The sequence below is a fragment of the Sphaeramia orbicularis genome, chromosome 14 (genome assembly GCF_902148855.1).
Source record: "Sphaeramia orbicularis chromosome 14, fSphaOr1.1, whole genome shotgun sequence".
NCBI lineage: Eukaryota > Metazoa > Chordata > Actinopteri > Kurtiformes > Apogonidae > Sphaeramia > Sphaeramia orbicularis.
Window position 1 is genome coordinate 29,515,243 of NC_043970.1, and position 21,944 is coordinate 29,537,186.

Below are 21,944 nucleotides of genomic sequence, written 5' to 3' on the forward strand. Positions count from 1 at the left end.
CAGTGCTGACATATAGAGAAACAACTATTCACATTCTCATATTCATACCTATGGGTGATTTGATTGAAGTGCATGTCTTTGGATGGTGGGAGGAAACTGGAGTACCCAGAGAGAACCCCCGTAGACATGGGGAGAACACGCAAACACCACTTTCGTTATGACTTTGTAATGAAAGGTGCAAAAGCAGCATCTGATGGACTAAGGCTGCATCTGTGATCACTTTTCTAACCTGTATATCTGAAGATGACATCAATATAAAGGCATAAGTTGGAATTTTAGAATGGCAGTCTACCTTTCCCTTGACAGATCAGGGGTGTCAAACTCATTTTAGTTCTGGGGCCACATACAACTCAATATGATGTCAAGTGGGCCGGGCAATATGATAATAATAATGAAAAAGTAAAATTCCATTGTGAAAATTTTTGCATCTACAAAGTTCCCTTAAAAATACGAATAAAATGAACAACCTGAAATGTTTTAAGAAAAATAAGTGCAATTTTAACAATATTACGCCTCAGTTTATCATTTACACATGTACATTACAACATACAGATCACAGTTGATCTACAAATATAAAAACATTCAGGAATAGAATACTGGTAAAACTGCACTTCTCTTACGGCATTTCAGATTGTTTATATTTGTTCACATTTTTTGTGAAAGGATAGTTAATAAATTTGAACCTTTCCCTGTAATTTTACTTTTTCACACTAAGATAAAGAAAAATATGGGGTTGTCCTTATTTATTGGTTATTATGATAGTATTTAACTAGTCTGACACCTGAAATCGAACTGGTGGAACCTGAACTCAAATGATTTTCAAATCCTTGATTGTTAATATCTTCAGTGTAATTTTTACATCTCAAAAATTCATCGTACGGGCCAGATTGAACCCTTTGGTGAGCCGTATGTTTGACACCTGTAACATAGATGGTTATTTCAGCAGGACACCAGACCTCTGCATGAGTTAAAACAATGTGGTTTCATAATCGAAGTGTGTGCGCTGGTCTGTCCTGCCCCCAATCAACATCTACTCCTATTGAAAATATATGTATGTCACGCAAAGGAGAATCAAACACCGACCACCACAGACTGTTGAACAGGTGAAATCTTGTAAACAGGAAGTTTCTGAGAATTTTAGGCAGAAATGGTTCAACTAAGGGTTTTATTACTTCAGTTTACATCCCCCATGGCCATAATGATCTGTGTAGTAGGTTTATGCTCTTATATACTCTGAATAGCCCTCAAACCCTTGTAGATCGTTGCCACTTCTCACACCAGGGTGTTTTTGGCTGGAAATATCTCTAACAAGCAACAAAGCACAACTAATGACTTCATGACATATCAAAGCATTTAGCAAATAATGAGGAGTTGGCAGAAATGGTGGCTTTAATTTGCCAGATGGACAGAAAAACTACTGCTTGCTCTTGTAACTGCTGCACAGGTTAATAAGGAACTATTGCTAACAAGTGCTCCATAACACTACGTTTTAAAACGAAGCAAATCACAATTTCCACTTCCTCCAAGTGGACAAAACTAAAAAAAAAAAAATGTCACATGTAAAAACTCTGCTGACTTATCTATGAATACAAATCCTTCCTTTAGCTGAATATTTCAAATGTGTGACAAACTAGTTAAAGGAGATCCTGTGATTATTGTAAATGGTTTGATAGTTAAATGACGACATGCTGGTAACAGTTGGAATAGATGTGGAAAGTGTCTACAAAACACGAAATCACAATGGAAACAGTCAGTGTTGTCTGACTATGAGCCTATAGATTTCACTGTGATGGTGACACTGACAGGGTCATTATCGTCTCCAGGGGGAGGGGCTTGAGCAGAGGGAGTGGCACTCTGGGGTGTGATAGTGAGGGGTGAAGACGCTCTGGGTAAAGCCATCGATGGACCTGGAAGGGACAAACATCAGTGTTCACAATCAAGTGAAAACAATTAAGATGAGGTGACCGGTGGAGTCCACAGTTTCTCATCAGCCTCAAGTCCTGTAAAAACTATGAGCTTCAATACTTTTCACATTTTCAGTTATTCATGATCAAATATTAATGCTCTTATATGAGACACATATAGGGCTGATTCATACAATAATACTCATTAAATAATTTATCCTTTTTCTTTTTTAGTACCAAACACATGGAGGTATGTAAAACCCCCCTACGATTCAGGACTCATCCAAAACCACTTAACCTCAATATGCAATCGTTTTCAGTGTTCCCTTTAACTCTGTGTCTAGACATCATTGCAAATTATGATTTTAGAGGCATAAATAAAAACTAGAATGAATAAATGAGTCCTCAAGAAAGATATTAACACTAAAAAACAGAATAATGATCAGTATTTTAAACACTGTTGTATGAAATAACATAGCAACCTTTTCTTTTACCAAAATGGGTTCAGTATGAGTGTCAAATATCATTGTCTGAACATGTCTATGTTTTAAATGTGCATCGGTGTTGGTTCACCGTACCTGAAGTGGATAATCCACCAATATCCTCTATTCCTCCCTCTGACCCTCCAACCACCTCATCCTCTGGAAGGTTAATGTTTTCCCTTGACTGGCCGTGCTGCCTGAATATAGTGAGAAAGAAAGTGAAGTTTGGTTCACTGTCTACACAAACAGTTTATTTAAACAGATGTACACATACTTACATGCCAAACAGCATGTCATGCAGTCCTGTTGGAACAAAAGGAAAACATGAATGCCACATTACAGGACAACGGGTTCATAAATGCCTGATGACAGGATGAAGGTGTAGGACTCACGGGGGTTGTTGTGTCGGTTGCGGATTATGAAGATGAGCAGCAACATTGTGAGAAACGCTGCAAACAGCATCCCGCCTATAGCTGCACCGATGATAGCAGGCAATGCGTTGTATCGTGGTTCCGCTGCAACACATCAGTTACATATTGCAATATGTACATCTCTCACAAAACACAGACTTCTACTGATGTTGATAAACAGATTTTTTTTTTTTTTTTTTTTTTTACATTTTATCCCTTTCAGTGGTTCTTATCCCATGCAATGACTGTTTCTGTGAAAGTAAATTCAGAAAACCATGTGCTTTTTATGAAAAATGTTAAGAGTTCATCAAAAATCCTGTTCATAGATTCAGTCATGAGATTAAACCCTGAATATTTAAGATTTTTCAAGATGAACTGTACACAATACTGAACTCATACGAAACAAAACACACTCCTTTTCAAATCAATGCACTCCAGTTTTAAGTTTAATTTCATATCAGCTGATCTTAGTTAATTTCTTAACAGTACTTTTTTACAGTTTGCCAACTTATACATGTGTTTACTTTCACTTTTATCCTCTGATCATCACTTCTGTGTTTTACTGTTAACGTTTAGGTTTGATGTGTATGATCATAATAAGAATTTAAAAATTATTGTTCCTGCTACTGTTAAATTTGAAAATTCAACACAAAACACACAACTACTGCTGCTAAACTACAAAATTTATGTTATTAATGTGCAAATTATGTTGACAATAAATTAATTTATTAGTTACTAAAAAGTGTGTCCCATAATCCAGAATTAAATTTTTTTAATTAACAAAAGTCAATTATTGTAAGCATTAAGGAGCCATCTTAACAGTTTTAACAGTACCAGCTCTCACATAGTCTCTCTTAAAGTACACTATGTTTATTTCATATGTACACATTATTTGAAACAGTGGTTGTACATGGGTTGAGAACCACTGGCCTATCCTACTCTGACCTCTGACCTGCAAATTTTCTACACCTTTAACAATCATGAGCTGATCTAAATATGCTAAACAAAATTAACAACATCAAGAATAATCACACAGGTGCAGAGAGAGGAAAGATGAGGAACAGGGAAGGAGGTACAGAGGAAGAAGAGCAGGTGATGTGTAAGTATAAAGCAGTGATGTGCATGTCATTGTATATATGTGTGTTTTGCTTGTGTTTGATTCTTTCACCTATGTGAATAACACAAAAAGAAAAAACTGTTAGACTGTCATCACAGTATTCATCAGTGTAACGGTAATCACAGCATGGCACTATCATCAACAGTATTTTTAACAATCACCTAACCGACCTATCACTTTTCAGAATACAACATTTTTTTCTTTCTCCTGCCTTTTCTTTATCGTCTGTTAACACAAGCCTCACTCATGTCCTGCTTTGTCAGAAGCTATGACTCTCCTCACTCTGTACCTGGAGTCTTTGGTGCAGAGGGGTGTCCCAGGGTGCGGTGATTGAAGGGTGTGATGCGGAACTGGTAGGTGACAGTAGGTGTCAGGCTTCCTACTATATGACTTCGACTCTCCGGGTCCTGGATGATGTTAGGGTACCAGACTATCTGACTGATCTTCTCCTCGTTTTTGACTTTTGGATTACTGCTGTTGCTTTTCCTCCCTGGTCGCTCTGACACCCATCTGTGCTCCAAGATGAAGCCTGTCCACTTTCCTTGGTTCTCTTCTTCTTCAAGTACCTGCCACTCCAGCTCCACCTGGTTACGATGGCGGCTGTTGTACATCACTCTGACCAGGGTTGCGTTGGGTGGCATGGGGTGTCCTGGCAAATAAACAATATAATAAAACCTCCTATCTCTTTATGCATACATCAAAATAATGAAAATGACACATTAGTGCTGGGTGCTACTCTCTGTAACGTACAGTACAGAGATAAAATCACATAAAATTGTAAAATTGTTCTTCAGTAGAGTTACTACAGAGCTCTTTTTTCTACTCCCTACTTGCAAACACAAATTGTTAAAGTTATTACCACACCTGTTTATTTTTAAGTTGTCATATCTGTTACACTGGTAAACAATTATTTTCCTATATCAAGTGCACAGACTCCAAATCAGAATTTTGACTCATACACACGTATACTTCAGCAGTATATCATGCCAGTGCTTTATTTCTACAAATTCATCAGAGTTCAGATGGTTTTTCAATACCTGAGAGAAAAAAATGTATCCAATCTGACGCAAAGCTGAAAATTGGAATTTTCACTGGACCACGGACTAGAGAACTGATGATCCCATATTCTCTTCTAAGATCAGCTCTCTAGAATTAACAGCTTAGGATTCATTTGTGCAAGTGGTGCAGAATTTTCTGGGTGAGGCATGCTAAAACAATATGAATGTATAAGTTACAAAATGTCACAGCCCATTTTCTCCACTCAGACCTTGATTTTTTGTCATCCATTTTGTGTGAGGCAAGCGATAACAGTTGGACAATTTCATCATGATATTTCTAAAACCCCAAAATGACGGTGATTACAGACACAACCCACAAGTTCAAGAAACAAGTGTCTGAAATACTTTAGAACAATTCTGAGCCAAGTTGATGGCCTCTGCTTAGGTTTATTATTAATTGGAGTTGATGTTCATATCTATCAGTAAATGTGACCTATTTAGCACATATTATCTTCAGATTGTCAACATACAACAAGAGGAGTTAGCAGAATATTGGAAATTTGTCTTTTTTTACATGTTCATGATGGAAAATTCTGACATGCCTGAAAAGTTTTGATTTAGGATGAACTGCTTCACATATGGAGACCAAACAAACCCTATATTAATCAGTCAGTAATAAGTAATAACAACTCATAATGGGATTAGCCACAAATCTATATAGTGGCCCAGTCATACAAAAAAAAGCAAAAAAAAAAGAAGTTATATTCTAAAATTGTCAGAATTCTACAAAAACAGTCCAATTTTTCCTCCTACTGTTCAGCCCTTTAACACATATGAGGAAATCTGATGGAAATACTACTTACTCTTTACCACTAATCTGACACTGATTTCTGTTCCTCCGACTGCGTTGGAAGTAGTGCACCTGTACTCGCCGCTGTCTTGTCTCTCATCTGTGTCTCTCACAGTCAGGTTGGCCCATGCAGACGTTCGTAGCAGGATGTACTTTGACGTGTCCTGAATGTCTTTGCCGTGATTGTTAAACCAGGTTATTTCATTGGTTGGGAGGTAGTTGGATCTCAGGTTGCAGGTTAGCTGGACGTCACTGCCCTCGAACACAGACACGACTCTCCTCTGCGTCAGCAACACAGGAGCCTCTATAGACGACGCAAGAATGATGTTCAAATGTTCATGTATTAAATGAGTCAATAGAGGCTAAACATTCAAATATAAGGTAGAATGTAAAATTTAGATAGATGTCTAGTATGTGATTACCCTAAGACATCACTGTACAATACTCCAAGTTTTGATCATTGGTGGCATTTACATAAATCAGAATTATCAAGAATATCAACTGATCACAGGGGCAGATACAGGTAAGGGAACTCTAATTTCACCAATGCATAGGACTCAATTCCCTACAAGGTGGTTGAGACTACACTGGACCTGATCATAATGTTTGAACTACATCTGCTGAGGCCTTCTGTGGTGTTTGTTAGCTCCCATCAGACCTTTGTGGAGGACCTAACTTCACCACATCATCAGTGCCCAGTTCCAGGTGGCCTGGAAAAGCTCATCTGGGCAAACAGTCTATGTCCATGGTACTGAAGGAGGACAATCTGTGGCCAATTTTAGCTTCTTTTTGGATGGCACTGCAATCCAATCCATCACAGAGAAGTAAGAGAGCCTGCATTACATATTTGCCTGCATTTTCAGGGATGTTGTGGGTTACCAAGCAACCATCAAGGAGCGTGGAGCTACCTTGAGTCCTATGGGTTTTGCTGCATTATCCCGTCGACAGTGGAGGTGATGGAGAGGAAGATCAGCAGCATCTTCCAGAGATTAATGCTGTGCACATAAGGAGCACATCACTGTAAGAAAGGAACAACAAAGTCCAGTTCCCTGATGAGAGAGCGATCAGGGTCTCCAACACAAGAGAAACATTTCTCTGTGACGACTTCATGGACTGGTTTAAGCATTCATTATGGTGCAAACAGGCAAGAAGAATGGAGCCTTGAAATAGCAAAGTGTCAGCCAAGATGCAGGTTTTTTTTATTGGTGTCCTGGCAACTGGACAGGTGTGGACGAGGGCCTTCACATCCAACTACGATAAAGCCCAAAGCAGGAACCGACACAATGGACATCCATGGACAAAATGGGAGGGTGCAATGGAGAAGAAGATCTCCTGGTTTGAGATTTCATACTCAGAACCTCAGTGGAACAAAGTCATGGTTCAGCTCTGTATGACCTGTGCAGGTAATCTCTACATCTGGAATCTCCATCATGCCCCCTTTCAATCATTCCATCACAGCAGCTGCCCAACAGACCTGGGAGAGGGTCACTACCCCTGAGGACATGACCTGGTGCTAAGGACAGTGGCAGTGGCTAAAAATGCCTTTGTTGGAGCTGGTGCCCAAGGCACAGCCCAGATCAGTGTCTCTTCATTTCGCCCTTGGACTGGACCACAGATTTGGATTGATTTAAGGAGTAAACTCAGTCTTCAGATCACATCATGATAACTTCGTTAAGACCTGACAGGATGCTCTTATTAGCCTCCTCATAGTGTTACTATTGACTGCTACTACTACTGACCATTCCCTCTGTGAACCACATGAAAAAGGCAAACAAGTGGAAGTGGTTAAAGCACAGGGAACTGACAGAACAGTATTGGGGAAGGGGCTAGTGGCTTATCAAAGTACGTCATAGAGGCTGAAGCAGTGCTACCTGTGTAGGACCTGCACATTACTCTGGAACACAAGCAGCTGCAAAGAGGACAGCCATCAACTTTAATAAAGGAGCAGTGTAGTTGGATTGTAATTAGTTCTTCATACTCTGAAAAGCATTAGATCATGGAATAATTTTAGATTTACTGTTCCCTTTATTTACTGTATTAATGAATGTATAATAATTATTATTGCACACACTGACCCAGTGTGAGTTTGCAGGTCTTGGTTTGACCCAGAAGTGGGTGTTTAGCGTGGCAAGAGTAAGGAGTGTGACTGTGGGCGCTGCCGTAGCGAATGATGAGGATGTTGGAGTTCTCCTGCCCCCCTTTGTTGTGACCACCTGGACCTTCCCACCACACCAAGGCCTTTGGGACCCCTCCATCCCAGGAGCAGGACAACATCAGATACTGTTTATTGTTAGTTACATAGGCAAAACATACCGGATCCCCTGGAGGAACATCTGGAAGAGGAGAAAATGCTGGTGTGAGATGTCAAAAGGTTTATATTAAATGGATACATTTGCAGGATTTTACATTCAGCCAACACAGGACTATGAAAAAGGTATAGAGCAGTTTAGAATTGATATAAATGAAAAATATCTATGACAGAGGACATAAAGTATATTTTTTTCTGTCAAACATTAAAATGACCCACAAGGTACACTTCTTATTAATATTATTCTGTAGAAGATTTTCGATATCTATGTTCCTATAAGACCTGGAATATATGAACCTATACAGTCTAATCAAACTTTCAAATACAAAACAAGCTCGGTAGAAGATTTTGTAGATCTGTGTTGTGTTACTAGACTCACATGTGCGTATGATGCACCCTGTTGGCTGTCTTAAGACTGGGTGGGATCCGGTGCATGTAAACGAACTGTTGGAGGAGATGCCCTCAGAAGGCAGTACCATGGCAGTGTTGCGGTTTGATAGTTGCTTTGTGCTAAGTTGCTCTGGCCCTGTATGTTTCAGGTCTCCGCTCCAGGTTAGGGCGGGTGGAGGAAATCCTCCAGCCCAGAAGCAGAGCAGTTTCAAAGAGGTATGGTTCACAGCGGCCTCCACAGAGCAGGAGGGGGAGCCATCAGGTGGGTCTGTGGGGACAAGATACACCATGATGTGCAAAGTCTGGTTATAAAGGTTACTGTGGACATGCAGGATTTTGGATATTAAGTAGAAATTTGCTTCAGTAAAATATGTTTTTTATCTTGTTTACTGATTACATGATGATTACTGAATACATGATTACACAATGTCTTTAAAAGTCAAGGACCAACAAATCTTGGTAAAATCTATTATTAAAAATGTATTAATGATCTATTAATCTACAGTTATTTTCACAATAAAAAGACTGAATTATTGATTATTCTATAAAACATATAACTTTCAACAGTCTAAGGTTATGCGTTTTAACAAATTTCCCTGCATATTTCACAAGAATAATCACACAGAGCCAGTGAGAGGAAAGATAAGGAGCAGGGAAGAAAGATACAAAGAAGAAATGTGAGGTGATGTGTAGGTGTTAAGCAGTGATGTGCATGTCATATGTGTGTGTTGCGTGTTTTTGAGTCTTTCACCTAAGTAGATAACAAAAAAGACAAACAAAACTGTTAGACTGTCATCACAGTATTCATCAATGTAACAGCAATCACAACAGCACCCACATCAACAACCATCTTAAGAAGGAATAAACTTAACCCCAAGATGGGTAAAGGTTTCAATGTGAGTGAAACTATGAAGGACCAGCGCTGAAAGATGAAATAAAAAGTGATTAAAATGTTCCATAAGACAGAAAGCTGAAAATGTGAACAGAAGCGTAGGATGTTGTGGTCTAAGGTCAAAGGTCAGACTCACAGTAAACAATCAGGCTGATGGTTTTTTTGGAACGGGTATTGAGGAAGGTATTCTGAGCCAAGCAGGCATAGTCGCCAGTCTGCATTCGCTGAACACTGGTGATGGTCAACTCAGGTCCAGCGTAGACCTGGGAGTTGTTGAAGAACCAGATGTACTGACTGGCTGGGTTGGACTGAGCTTCACAGAGTAAAGATACACTTTGTTCTTCTAGAGCCGAGTATCCACTTCTTGTCATGGTGGATGGAGTCATGACTATCCGAGGAAGTTCAGGCCCATCTGAGAAGAGAGGACAGTTAAACACTAAAAGGAGGGAGATGTGTTAACTCTTGAAGACTTAAATAGCCACCAGTGACCAAAGACCACCATCTGATCCAAAATATTTAATAACCTTTGAACCACTAATCCTATCAATACATTGAAACAATTCAGGTAAAATGCAGTTTCTCAGCTTTTTGGCAACAACACATATGCCTTTTTTGGATGTTCAGAGGCTTCATAGTAAATCTGGTAACTGTCTCTTTCTACCCATGTAATTTGACAAAATGATACTTGTTTTTGTGTTCAGTTAATAATATATTTTGCTGGAAAAGTCCCTTTTGCGTCACTTTTCTCTGTTCTGATAAAAATACCTCTGAGTTTTACTCTGAGCTTTTATGAACATGGTCCTTAAATAAATATAGGAATTGACCCGCTTTTCACTGAAAAATACAGAGGATAATATAATTATAACTAGTGATAAATCACTTAGTAAGGGTTAGATGTCATGAAAAATTAATTTGGGAGTCATTACAAAAATAGTTTTAGGTCTTTAAAAGTTAAATAAACAGCTGAAATAAAATTTAGGGTGACCAGTAGAATCAGAACAATGACTAAACCATGTTACATAATGAGTCACTATTTATCAAATGACTAATCCTGTATAAATACTCACAGACAACATTGAGCCATATTCGGTCAGATCTCTCTCTGTTCACTGCATTAGTGGCCACACAGCGGTACCAGCCTGTGTGGTCACGGTTGACGTTGGACATGTTGACCATACTGATGTTGAATTGTGGAAAAACTGTGATTTCACCATCCTGGGTCTCGTACTGCCATACATACTGGATTGGTCTGGTCCCATTTTCCACGTTGCATCGCATCCAAATGTTTGATCCTTCCAATGGATTCACATCACTCACTGAGATGTAAGGCTTACTGACAGAAACTGAATTAAAGATGAAGTCACAGAACATTATAAAGCGTTGGATGAAACAGTCCAAAAGGATCATATTTTGTCAGGAAAAATCAAAACTCAGCATAGAAGTGGCAAATATTTCAAGAATATGTCCACCTTATAAAAATGAACAAGGAGCTGAGTTGTGGAAACTCTAAGTGGTTACTCTTACTCCAATTATACATTTGATTAATCATGTAATCATTAGGGTTTTGCTCCTAAAATGTGTCCTATACTCCATTTATTGTATTGATAGATGTTCATTGTAATGTTAAGGTTAATACAGTGTAATCCAGTTTGTGTCTGACAGAGCACACTGACCCAGACTGACTCTGCAGGTCTTGGTTTGACCCAGAAGTGGATGTTTAGCATGGCAGGTATAAGGCCTCTCACTGTGGGCGGTGCCGTAGAGAAGGACCAGGGTGTTGGAGCTCTCCTCCTCACTTTTGCGCTGACCACCCGGACCCTCCCACCTCACCAAGGCCTTGGGGACCCCTCCATTCCAGGAGCAGGACAACATCAGATACTGCAGGTTGTTAGTCACATTAGCAAAACACAGCGGCTCCCCTGGGGGAACATCTGAAAGAGGAGCAAAAGCTGAGGTGAGATGGAGTCAGGTTTACATAAAACAGAAAAAAGGAGTCATTTGTATTCTGCTGTTACAAGATCATCCTAATTGTACAGGTTTTGCCATATAACCCAGTTTGTAATGCTAGAGCCACCAGAGGATGGCATATCCCCCTGCCCCCACTGCACTGAACAGTGATATTTCTTCATGAGGTTAACTTATTTTCCTCAAGTTTGAGCACTGACACTGGGGGAACTGAATGTTGGGTGTGTCTTTTTTTTTTTTTTTTGAGTTGTTCACATGTTGTTTAACTGCAAAGTTTTGGATTGTTCTCTAATTTTGCTCTGGGAGTGAAATAATGACAAATGCCATGATGGATAGCATGGATAGATGACAGACAGAATGGTAAAATACACCACTGTAAAACATAAGTGAGAAATTGGGGCAAACTGGAAAAAATTTATAAATACATTTTTAAAAGTATTGAATGGTCGCAGTTATGCTCAGGAAACTGTAAACACATTTCCATTCATTCTAGTGCCCCCTTGTGCATCACAGGATGTTAAATATCAAAAAGGACCACTGACATAATAATAAAGTTTATAAAGTTTGATGAAAATGCTGACTATAATTGCAATAAACTTATATTAAATATTTAGCATACATTAAATAAACATACTAAAATAAAATGTCTACGTGTTAAGGTTTGATAAGGATATAATTAACCATCTAAATCCTTCTCTTTCTTCTTTCATGAGTATTTTTTATGATTCTTTGTTGTGTTTCCTCACTTACATGTGCGTATGCTGCACTCTGTTGGTTGTTTTAGTGCAGGGTGAGAGCCGCTGCATGTGAACAAGCTGTCGCTGTAAGTAACGCCTTCTGGAGGCAGCAAGATGGCAGTGTTGCTCAGTGGGTTGGTCTGCTGCCTTGTGGCTACATCCTCTCCACTCCAGTTCAGGGTTGGAGGAGGAACTCCTCCAGGCCAAGAGCAGAGCAGCCTCAGAGAGGTGTGGTTCAGAGCTATGTCCACAGAGCAGGATGGGGAGCCATCAGGGGGGTCTGTGGGGATTAGATATACCATGACTAAACAGTGATATGCATAGAGGGGTTATGTGCATCCCACAGAAAGAAGAGGTGCAGTATCTGTAATTCCAAATCCATTGAGGACTATTGAAAGTAAAAGCAATCTGAAAGTAAAGATTTATATTATCAGTAGTAGAACGTTACATACAGAGATAAGATCAGAGATTTTTTTTTATGAAGTAATTTAAATGACTACTCCTGTACAAATACTCACAGACAATGTTAAGCCGTATTCGGTCAGATCTCTCTCTGTTCACTGCGTTGCTGGCCTGACAGTCATACCAGCCTGTGTGGTTACGGTTGATGTTGGGCATGTTGACCATACTGGTGTTGCTTTGTGGAAAAAGTGTGATCTCACCACTGCTGGTTTCATACTGCCACACATACTGGACTGGTTCTGTCCCATTTTCCACATTGCATCTCATCCAAATATTTGATCTTTCCAATGGATTTGTATTGCTTACCGTGATATAAGGCTTACTGACAGAAACTGTGTTAAAGATAGAAATAAATAATATTATTATGGTGATATTGGTAATACAGATTTTAAAAAAGAAACAGAATTTATATAGTCAAAATAGGTCATATTTTGTCAGGAAAAATCACACAACTCCAATCTTAGAGAGGCCCAATATTTCAAGAATATGTCCACTTTTTAAATATGGACAAAGGGCTCATGTTGTTGGGTTTCAAATGGCTATTCTTACTCTGAATAAACATTTGATAAATAATGTGTTAACCTCTGCTCTTAACCTCCTAAGACCCAGGAAATGTCAGCAAAGTACAAGCTTTTTGGTTTTTTATAAGTACCTACATTGGAAACATCATGATGCAATAGTTTTTTCAGTTGCAGTTTTTAAAATTTTTATGGAATGTCCTTTGTGGTGGACAGTTTTTTGTTTTTTTGTTTTTGTTTTTTTTTGTATACATTTGTGAAACTCTTGTCCACAAATGTGGACAGTGGGTCACAGGAGGTTAAACAGTAGATTAATCTTTAATTGTTATATTGGTAAATCTGTATTATAATCCTTAATGGTTTATTCAGTGTGATCCACTTTTTTTGTGTCTGACAGAGCACACTGACCCAGACTGACTCTGCAGGTCTTGGTTTGACCCAGAAGTGGATGTTTAGCGTGGCAGGTATAAGGCCTCTCACTGAGGGCAGTGCCGTAGAGAAGGACCAGGGTGTTGGAGCTCTCCTCCTCACCCTTGCGCTGACCACCCGGACCCTCCCACCTCACCAAGGCCTTGGGGACCCCTCCATCCCAGGAGCAGGACAACATCAGATACTGCAGGTTGTTAGTCACATCAGCAAAACACAGCGGCTCCCCAGGAGGAACATCTGGAGGAGGAGCAAAAGCCGAGGTGAGATGTCGAAATGTTTATATCAAATGGATAAATTTATATTCAGCCATTACCGGATTATAAAAAAAGATTTAGGTTTTTGTATATAATACAGTTTGTAATTGACACAAATGAAAAATGTAACTAAATTCAAAAGTGAACTGTAATTACATCATCCATGACAGAAGACTGAAAGTATATATATTTTTGTCAAATATTAAAATGACCCACAAAGTACAGTTCTTATCAATTCTGTAGAGGATTTCATATTTTCACGCTTCTATGGTTCTTTGTTGTGTTTCCTCACTTACATGTGCGTATGCTGCACTCTGTTGGTTGTTTTAGTGCAGGGTGGGAGCCGCTGCATGTGAACAAGCTGTTGCTGTAAGTGACGCCTTCAGGAGGCAGCAAGATGGCAGTGTTGCTCAGTGGGTTGGTCTGCTGTCTTGTGGGTACATCCTCTCCATTCCAGTTCAGGGTTGGGGGTGGAAGTCCCCCGGGCCAAGAGCAGAGCAGCCTCAGAGAGGTGTGGTTCAGAGTTATGTCCATAGAGCAGGATGGGGAGCCGTCAGGGGGGTCTGTGGGGATTAAGATACACCATGACTAAACAGTGACATCCATAGTGAGGGTATGTGCACCCCAAAGAAAGTTTATATTTGTTAATTGTATCTATACAATGAAACAATATGTCAAAGTGCTGAATGTAAAAGTATTCAACTGTAACTCCTTCAATTTATGACTCTTATTTTAATTTTAAAGAATATGCAAATTATTTTAACAATAGGTAAACCAATTTCCCCCTGGGATTAACAAAGTATTCTGTAATTCTGTCATTTCGTTGCACAACCTGTGCAATGACAATAAAACCTATTGTATTCTGTTCCATTCTGATTGTGATTCAGTTTGTCAAAAAGCCTAAGACTGTTCATTTTAATAGAAAATTTAACTGATTAATCATTCTTTCCATAAGTTGCTACGTTACAGTGATGGAGAAGTTTCTGCATGGGAATGATTTTATAAGGCTAATGTTATCAGAAACAGCCCGGTAGGGTCTTACAGCACACCCCGATCTTAGGTGAGGGACCAAACTTTGTGCAATTCCAACAACTTCTATGAGAAAGAAATTAAGGAACCATGGGATACCGATAACAGGGCCTTGAGCTGGAGCCAGACCTATAGGCTCTGACTGTAATGTCCTTTAACACTGCATGTAGTATTCTGGTTCTCTTGGAGTAAAGGTTTAATGTCATAAATACTCGCTCAATAACAGTTAGTTGAATATTTTTCTCGAATACAATAAGGTTAATGACTTTAGTATTTAAAAGTACCTTGAGATAGAGATTGATGGTGTGACTTTGTTTGGGAGAAGGCCAAAGACTGTGCATTTGGACTTGCAGACTAGGACGGATCAGAGCAATGGCAGCTGGTAATAAAGACAACAACGCAGTTTTAGACCAGCTGTGCAACAGTGAACCAGCTCTAAATCCTCTTTAGGGTACTAGAGGGTGCATGTGAGTTTACACAACTAGTCTGCATGTGGTTTGTGGATAATGAAAACACATACAAAGGTGTCCCTCTGTAGGGTTTGCTCTGAGACTATGAGGCACCGAAGTCACTGCTAAAGGCCATTTGGTCCCTGCATAAACAGACAGAGTTTGGTTCACACTGACAGAATAATTCAGACTCATTCTGGTGGATGTTGGACTCTACAAGGGGTGCCCTTTGTCACTGATACTGCTGATGATTTTTATGAAATTTCGTGTTGTGACCAAGGGGTGGAGTGTGACCCATGTGGTGAGTTGCAGAACTGTATTTTTCCTCTTTGTGGATGATGTGTTTGCTTTATGAACTGTACTGGGGTGTTTTGAGGCAGCCGGAATGAGAGTCCACACCTCTGTGTCTGAGGTGATGGTTCTTGGCCAGACAATGGTAGATTGTCCACTTCAAGGTATAGATGCAAGTGTTTATCTCACAACTGGGGAGTAGTAGTATGGACCAGTGCAGTGTTTACTATGGTGCATCCCTCAGCTGAGGTGAAGAAAGACCTGAGTCAAAAGGTGAAGCTTTCAATTCCCTGGACGATCCAACCCTACATTCCAACCCTCAGTTAAGGTCAAAAGCTGTAAATCAATGACTAAAAGACAACTTTGCAAATGCACTTTGTTGAAATTATGTCCCTCAAAGGCTTGTTTGAGAGATTGGATGATAAATCAGGAATTTGGGTGGGACCACAGAGGACACCCCAGGGCAGACCCAGGACACATTGGAGAAGTTTTATCTCAGTTGAAGTGGGAATGCCTCTGTGTCCCCCAGGTTAGACTAGACTTCTGGTCTGGTAACCCACACCAAATAGATGGTAAAAAAAAAAAAAAAAAAAAAAAAAGATGATTAATGAAATAGCTGCAGCTTAACACTGGAAAGAGTCGAGCTTTCATTCTGAGTTATGTATTATGAGGATTAATTTCAGGAATAAAAATCTCACTCACAATAGACAGTCAGGCTGATGTTTGTGTTGGACTGGGTGTTCAGGTAGGTGTTTTGAGCCCAGCAGGTGTAGTCACCAGTCTGCATGCGGAGGATGTCGGTGATGGTGAGCTCAGTCCCAGTAGAGACCTGGGAGTTGTTGTAGAACCAAATGTACTGACTGGGTGGAAAGGACTCGGCTTGACACAGTAAAGAAACATTCTCTCTCTCCAGGACTGAATATCCATGCTCTGTTGTGCTGTTCGGAGTCACATCTATCTGAGGAAGATCAGGGCCAACTGAGGAGACAGAACATTTACACACTTACAGGACACTGATCAACTACTAATCTAATCAAGTCCTCCCTGAACTCTATTTCATTATTTAAAAGGATGGTTCAGTTCTTTCATATATTGCATCTGACTGAATATCATGTAATAAGAACAAGAGTCCAGTGGAGTGCTGGAACCCTAACCCAACACACCACTGGTTTGACACCACTCTACTCACATTTCTTGACTTTTTGTTATGAAATAGTCATGGATAGTAGTGTATAGTCAGTATTATCTTTGTTGATACTAAGCAAGTTGAACTCTTGATCTATTTCCCAGAAATTAGCAAGTACAGACATTTAAATACAGACAAATTATTGTATTATGTTGAAGATGTATGTTGATCTGCAGTTTCATGCAGAATCTTTGTGAAGTCCAGTGACACTGAGAATGTACTATATCCACTATACTAGAAAATTCATGAAATACCAGGTGCCAAAAGTGAGTTGAGTCAAGCCAGTACCATGCACTGGGAAAGCACCAGTCTATGTTTGCCATTCATGTTATAATTTACAGCAAGATCCTTACACCTCCCTAGGGATTTATTGTGAAGAAAGGAAGCTCTTAAAGAAGAGTATGTTTGATCAGCCATGTAATCTGAGTAACTGACAGAAATGCATGGATTTTGCCAAACCAAACAGAAGAACAGATGACAAGCCAACCAGGCTTGTCATGGCTGTGATATCACAGCAGGGTACCTGCCAGAAACTTCAGAGTCCCTTCAACTTCCCAGACGATCCAAGCAGGAGTAAAGGTCTGCTGCACGCCCACATCCTGCTGAACGTTTGTGTGAGTGTATGAGCAAAGAGGTGTTGTTGTGTAACTGTATGAGAGTGTGTGTGCATTATAAAGCATCTGAGTTTTTACAAAAGATGAAGACACTGAAATTCAAAGAAGTAAGAATACCTTACACATACAAGGAGTCACTTTAAGACTGAAAAGAGCAGAAATAATCAGGGAGAAAAGTGACTTAAAGATGAAAATCACAAGACAAGAGGGTGCAGAACTGGGATGTTAGGAAAAGAGTAGGATGTCACGATCTAAGGTCAAGGATTACACTCACAGTAGACAGTCAGGCTGATGGTTTTTTTGGAGCGGGTTTTGAGGTAGGTGTTCTGAGCCAGGCAGGTGTAGTCTCCAGTGTGTGTTCGAAGTACCTTGGTGATGGTTAACTGTGACCCAGATGCGAGCTGGGAGTTGTTGAGATGCCACACGTACTGACTGGGTGGGTTAGACTGAGCTTGACAAAGTAAAGAAACAGTCTCTCTTTCTAGGGCTGAATATCCACGCTCTGTCATGCTGTACGGAGTCACATCTATCTGAGGAAGATCAGGGCCATCTGAGAAGAGAAAAAAAAAGGAAACATTACATACACATGGACATGAAGCATTACAGATGCAGCAGTAGTTTAAGTTTTCAGTTCCCTTCCTATGTCCAAACCTGGGTTAAGGAGTTGAAACTACTGAATGCTATAAATACTCAGGATACTAACAAGAAGTTTTAAGAATTGTGACGCATCTATTGAGTAAAGTGAAGGTCTAAATTGGATTTTTACCCATGCCATTGTGAACATTGTAATCTCATGTATCTGTATGTTTTAAAACCTCTCTGCACCTGTAACTAAAAAACTACAGCACATCCTGATCCTTCATGGACATGGTCTGGATCTGAGTCAGGTGTCATATTCTAGATTTTCCTATAGCATTTCTCACCGCAATATAAACACTATTGGGTAGTTTCTAATTGGAAAAAATATATATATATATATTGCCATATACTGACTCATAGAACATTTTAACATTAAAATCTGGTTAAAAGTGAGTTAAAACATTAATGGAAGGAGTCAAAAATTCTGATTTGTCTTGGTGTATGATATGTGTTTGTAATGACACTACTGATTAATGATTAAGACAAGGATTAATTAAACTATACACTTCACTTACAGATGATGTCCAGCCATATGCGGTCAGATCCTTCGCTGTTGACCGGGTTTTTGGCCACACAGCGGTACCAGCCGGTGTGGTTGCGGTTGATGTTGGTCATGTTGACAGTGCTGGTGTTGGTTTGTGCGTAAACTGTGACACTTCCATTGCGAGTTTCTTGTTTCCAGATGTACTGGATTGGCCCGGTCCCGTTGTCCAATTTGCAGCGCATCCACATGGTTGTTCCTTCCACTGGAGACACATCACTCAGCACCAGGTAAGGTTTACTGACAGGAACTGTGACAACAAACAGTCACACAACAGCAAGGCATGCTTTTAACACAGATGAACAAAGGAATGCTGTCCAAATAGACCAGGACATTTTTATTTGGATAACACAGGTCACCTCAGAGAGCCCGGCATGTTTTCCCGCAAGTCTTATTTCACACTTGTTGTCAGGCTCTAATTTGGCCTCAACAAATGTAGGTTAAGGACACCAAAAATCTATGAACAACAACTGGGTTGAAACACATTTTTATATTATAATTACTGATCACTAAACTGACACATTTGGATAGCACTACAAATTCTAAGAAATGCATGCAACTAATGCATGGCTCATGATGATTTATTGAAGGAATAGACGTCATACTCTCCATCCACTAATGATCAATTTACTGTGGGTGTATGTGATTATGTATTTAACATGAATGTTGAGTCATTTATGCACTTATGTTTACTCAACTATAGACAAAACAGTAACTTATCATAGCACAAAAATTGTGTTGCTCCACTATATGCAACAAATGCAGTGGCTGTCAAAATATTAGAAACACTGAATCTTAAAGTCTTTTAGAGGTGTATGCATGTCCCTACAGTTTATATACAACAAACAAGGTAATTTAACTGTATAAGGATGTATTTAGACATATTAAATATACAAATATCCAGATATTACTACTAAAGCTAAAGTCTTTGTGGTGAAAGAGAAAGTTACTCAGATATAGTAGGTGATGGTAAAACAAATTAATATGATGCTGCCCACCATAAAACAGAAAAGTATATTCTCAGCTACTGTAAATGTATCAACCTGGCATACTCCATGGAGGAGATCCATGGGTGTATTTTTAGAGACTGAGACTGATCTGAACATGTTCCTGGCTGCTGTGTTATTCTGTGTCATGTCACCTGTTGCATTTGTGGCCTACTGTTTCACCTTTTGTTCACTTCAGTCTCTTTTTCATATCAAACTTCAGTGTTACAAAAACTGATAATACACTATATACTGTAACAATGTATATGCTGCATTTCAAGTACTAAGCTGTGTGTGACTCCTCTGGAACAAATGTCAATATATAGTGATGTAAAAGTCTTATGATGATTTCTGATCACACTGTTCAGATTAAGGTCATTTTGAAGAAGATCAGATCTGTAGATGATACAGAGGCACCTATGGAGGTGTTCTGGATCAGACTTGAAAAAATCAGGTTCAATGAGATTTGTGCTGTTCACACTATCATGAAAAACACTGATCTGAATCATATGAGTGTGAATGTAGCCACAGTTTCCGTCAGTGCTGGTGGAGTATGAAGGTTCTCTGAGAGGAGGCGGTCTCACCTCGGACGGTAAGATGCACATAGTAGTAGTAGACTCTGGCCTCCGTGTCTATGTCGTAGAAGGCCTGGCAGGTGAACAGACCGTGAGCAGCCAGAGGCAACTTCTCGATGCTCACGGCGGCGCTGTTTGAGATCACTGTCACTTGTCCGAGAGTCTCTGCCAGGGTCTGGGGTCTCGGCCCTCGTCCCAGATCATACACCACTGCTTTTATAGCCTCAGTTCCAGGCTTGGTGAAGCTCCAAATGTACAGGTCAGGTTTGGAGGAACCACACTCCAGAATCACGGCTCTGCCCACCACCCCATACACACTGGTGTCCTTGTACACCACCTCCCCTTTGTGATTGATCTTCACCTCTGGAAAAGGAGCTGGTGGTGTCGTTTGCCCTGTGAGTGTAAAGTTACAGGATTGATTACACTGCAAATTTCAGGGATGCTGTAATAGTTTGATAGGGGTTTCTGTAAGCGATAACTGGATTAGGCAAATTATTTTTCCACTCAGTATTTCTAAGCCTTTTCTTCCTTTGCCATTTAATCTTTTATCTCACACTATGTGTTAGCAAAGGTCAAACTACGGTTAATGTACAAATTACATTTTAATGTGTCACAGTTTGCATATATAATGCAGTTTAAAGTTAATGCTATGGCCTGTGTTGCATTGTGGTACACTGTACTGAGCAAAATAATTCTGTCAATGAAATAACCTGTTTGATAATAGAATTTCTTTAGTAAGAAAATAAGAAAATCCTAAAGTTAACCATCTGTATATCGTTTTTCTATTTCAGAGTTATTGAATAGCTGGAGACTTACAGTAGTATTATATAAACAAAACTTTAAAAAGCATTCACATGTATCTAATTCTGTAGACATGTTGATCACAAATCTCTATAAAATGTATCTTAGGAGACTTTATTACCATTGCATTATTTATCACACTTGTAATATAAATACCAGCCTCAAAAATCTACTGTCAATGTATTTCAGTTTTTTGTGATACAATTTGAGCATTATTTCAAAACAGCAAGTTAGAGGTTTGGAGTTTTTGTTTAAAGTGTTCTATAGCAACCTAAATTAGGAATCATATAAGTGTAAATGAGGTCCAAAAGAATGTGAAAGCCTTACCATTTGTTGTAAATACAAAAAGGATGGTGAGAAGAAAAACCGAGGGCAGGCCTAGCAGTTCGGCCACCATGGTATCATGATGATCCTGGGTCCAACAGCCTCTTTACCCCCAAAAAGTTGTAGAGATGTTAAAAAGTAAAGTCAAGTGAAGCTTTTGGACCACACACAAACTCTGTCCAGATGCCTGAGGTCTGTTTTCGACTTCTCTCTGATCCTGAAGTGTGTTGGGGAATCCAGCTGTAGGCTCTGACTTCATTAGACTGAGAGTATTTGAGGGACGGAGGGTGGCTCAACTGATTTGGACTCAATTATTCATGTGTTTTTCCTTTCTCTCTCTGTCTTTTTCTCTCTCTCCCAGCAACTCGGTTAGAATAACACGGTGATACTGTGCTCATCTATTATAGACGATGCACACATAGGTAGACGGGTAAGCCTTCCACACGCATGCACTCACGCTCACACCTGCTCGGTAACTAATAACTGAGGCCTGGGGTCTTTAGTGCAGACCCACTTTTACATCTCCATATTCACCTGGGATCTGTTATCATTACAAATACTGTTTACATGTTTATCTGTGCAGGTAAGTAGGAATAATGATGAATGCGTCATGTCAGTATACTGTACAGTGTGTTCCAGATGCACAGATGATGAAAAATAGAGATTAAAAGGGAATTATATGTTCTTGGATTTTCTTTGCCTTTTGTTTATTTCAGTAGAAGCTTTCGAACAAATAGATGCTATATGCTTCAAAAACAAAAATACTTTTGGATTAATGTGAGAGACAATTGAA

General features: G+C 39.5%; 1 protein-coding gene across 1 annotated transcript; it reads right to left on the minus strand.

Moving 5' to 3' along the window:
* Positions 1-1,263: 1,263 nt before the first annotated feature.
* On the minus strand, positions 1,264-21,492 carry vsig10l2 (V-set and immunoglobulin domain containing 10 like 2). Its single transcript, XM_030154119.1, has 12 exons — positions 21,155-21,492; positions 20,036-20,419; positions 18,440-18,715; positions 17,560-17,835; positions 8,449-8,727; positions 7,837-8,094; positions 5,775-6,065; positions 4,203-4,562; positions 2,779-2,901; positions 2,665-2,689; positions 2,483-2,583; positions 1,264-1,907 (listed from the first exon to the last, which is right to left on the minus strand). Exons 1-12 carry the CDS (start codon positions 21,222-21,224, stop codon positions 1,765-1,767), a joined length of 2,586 nt encoding a protein of 861 aa, XP_030009979.1. The 5' UTR covers positions 21,225-21,492; the 3' UTR covers positions 1,264-1,764.
* Between the last annotated feature and the right edge of the window lie 452 nt (positions 21,493-21,944).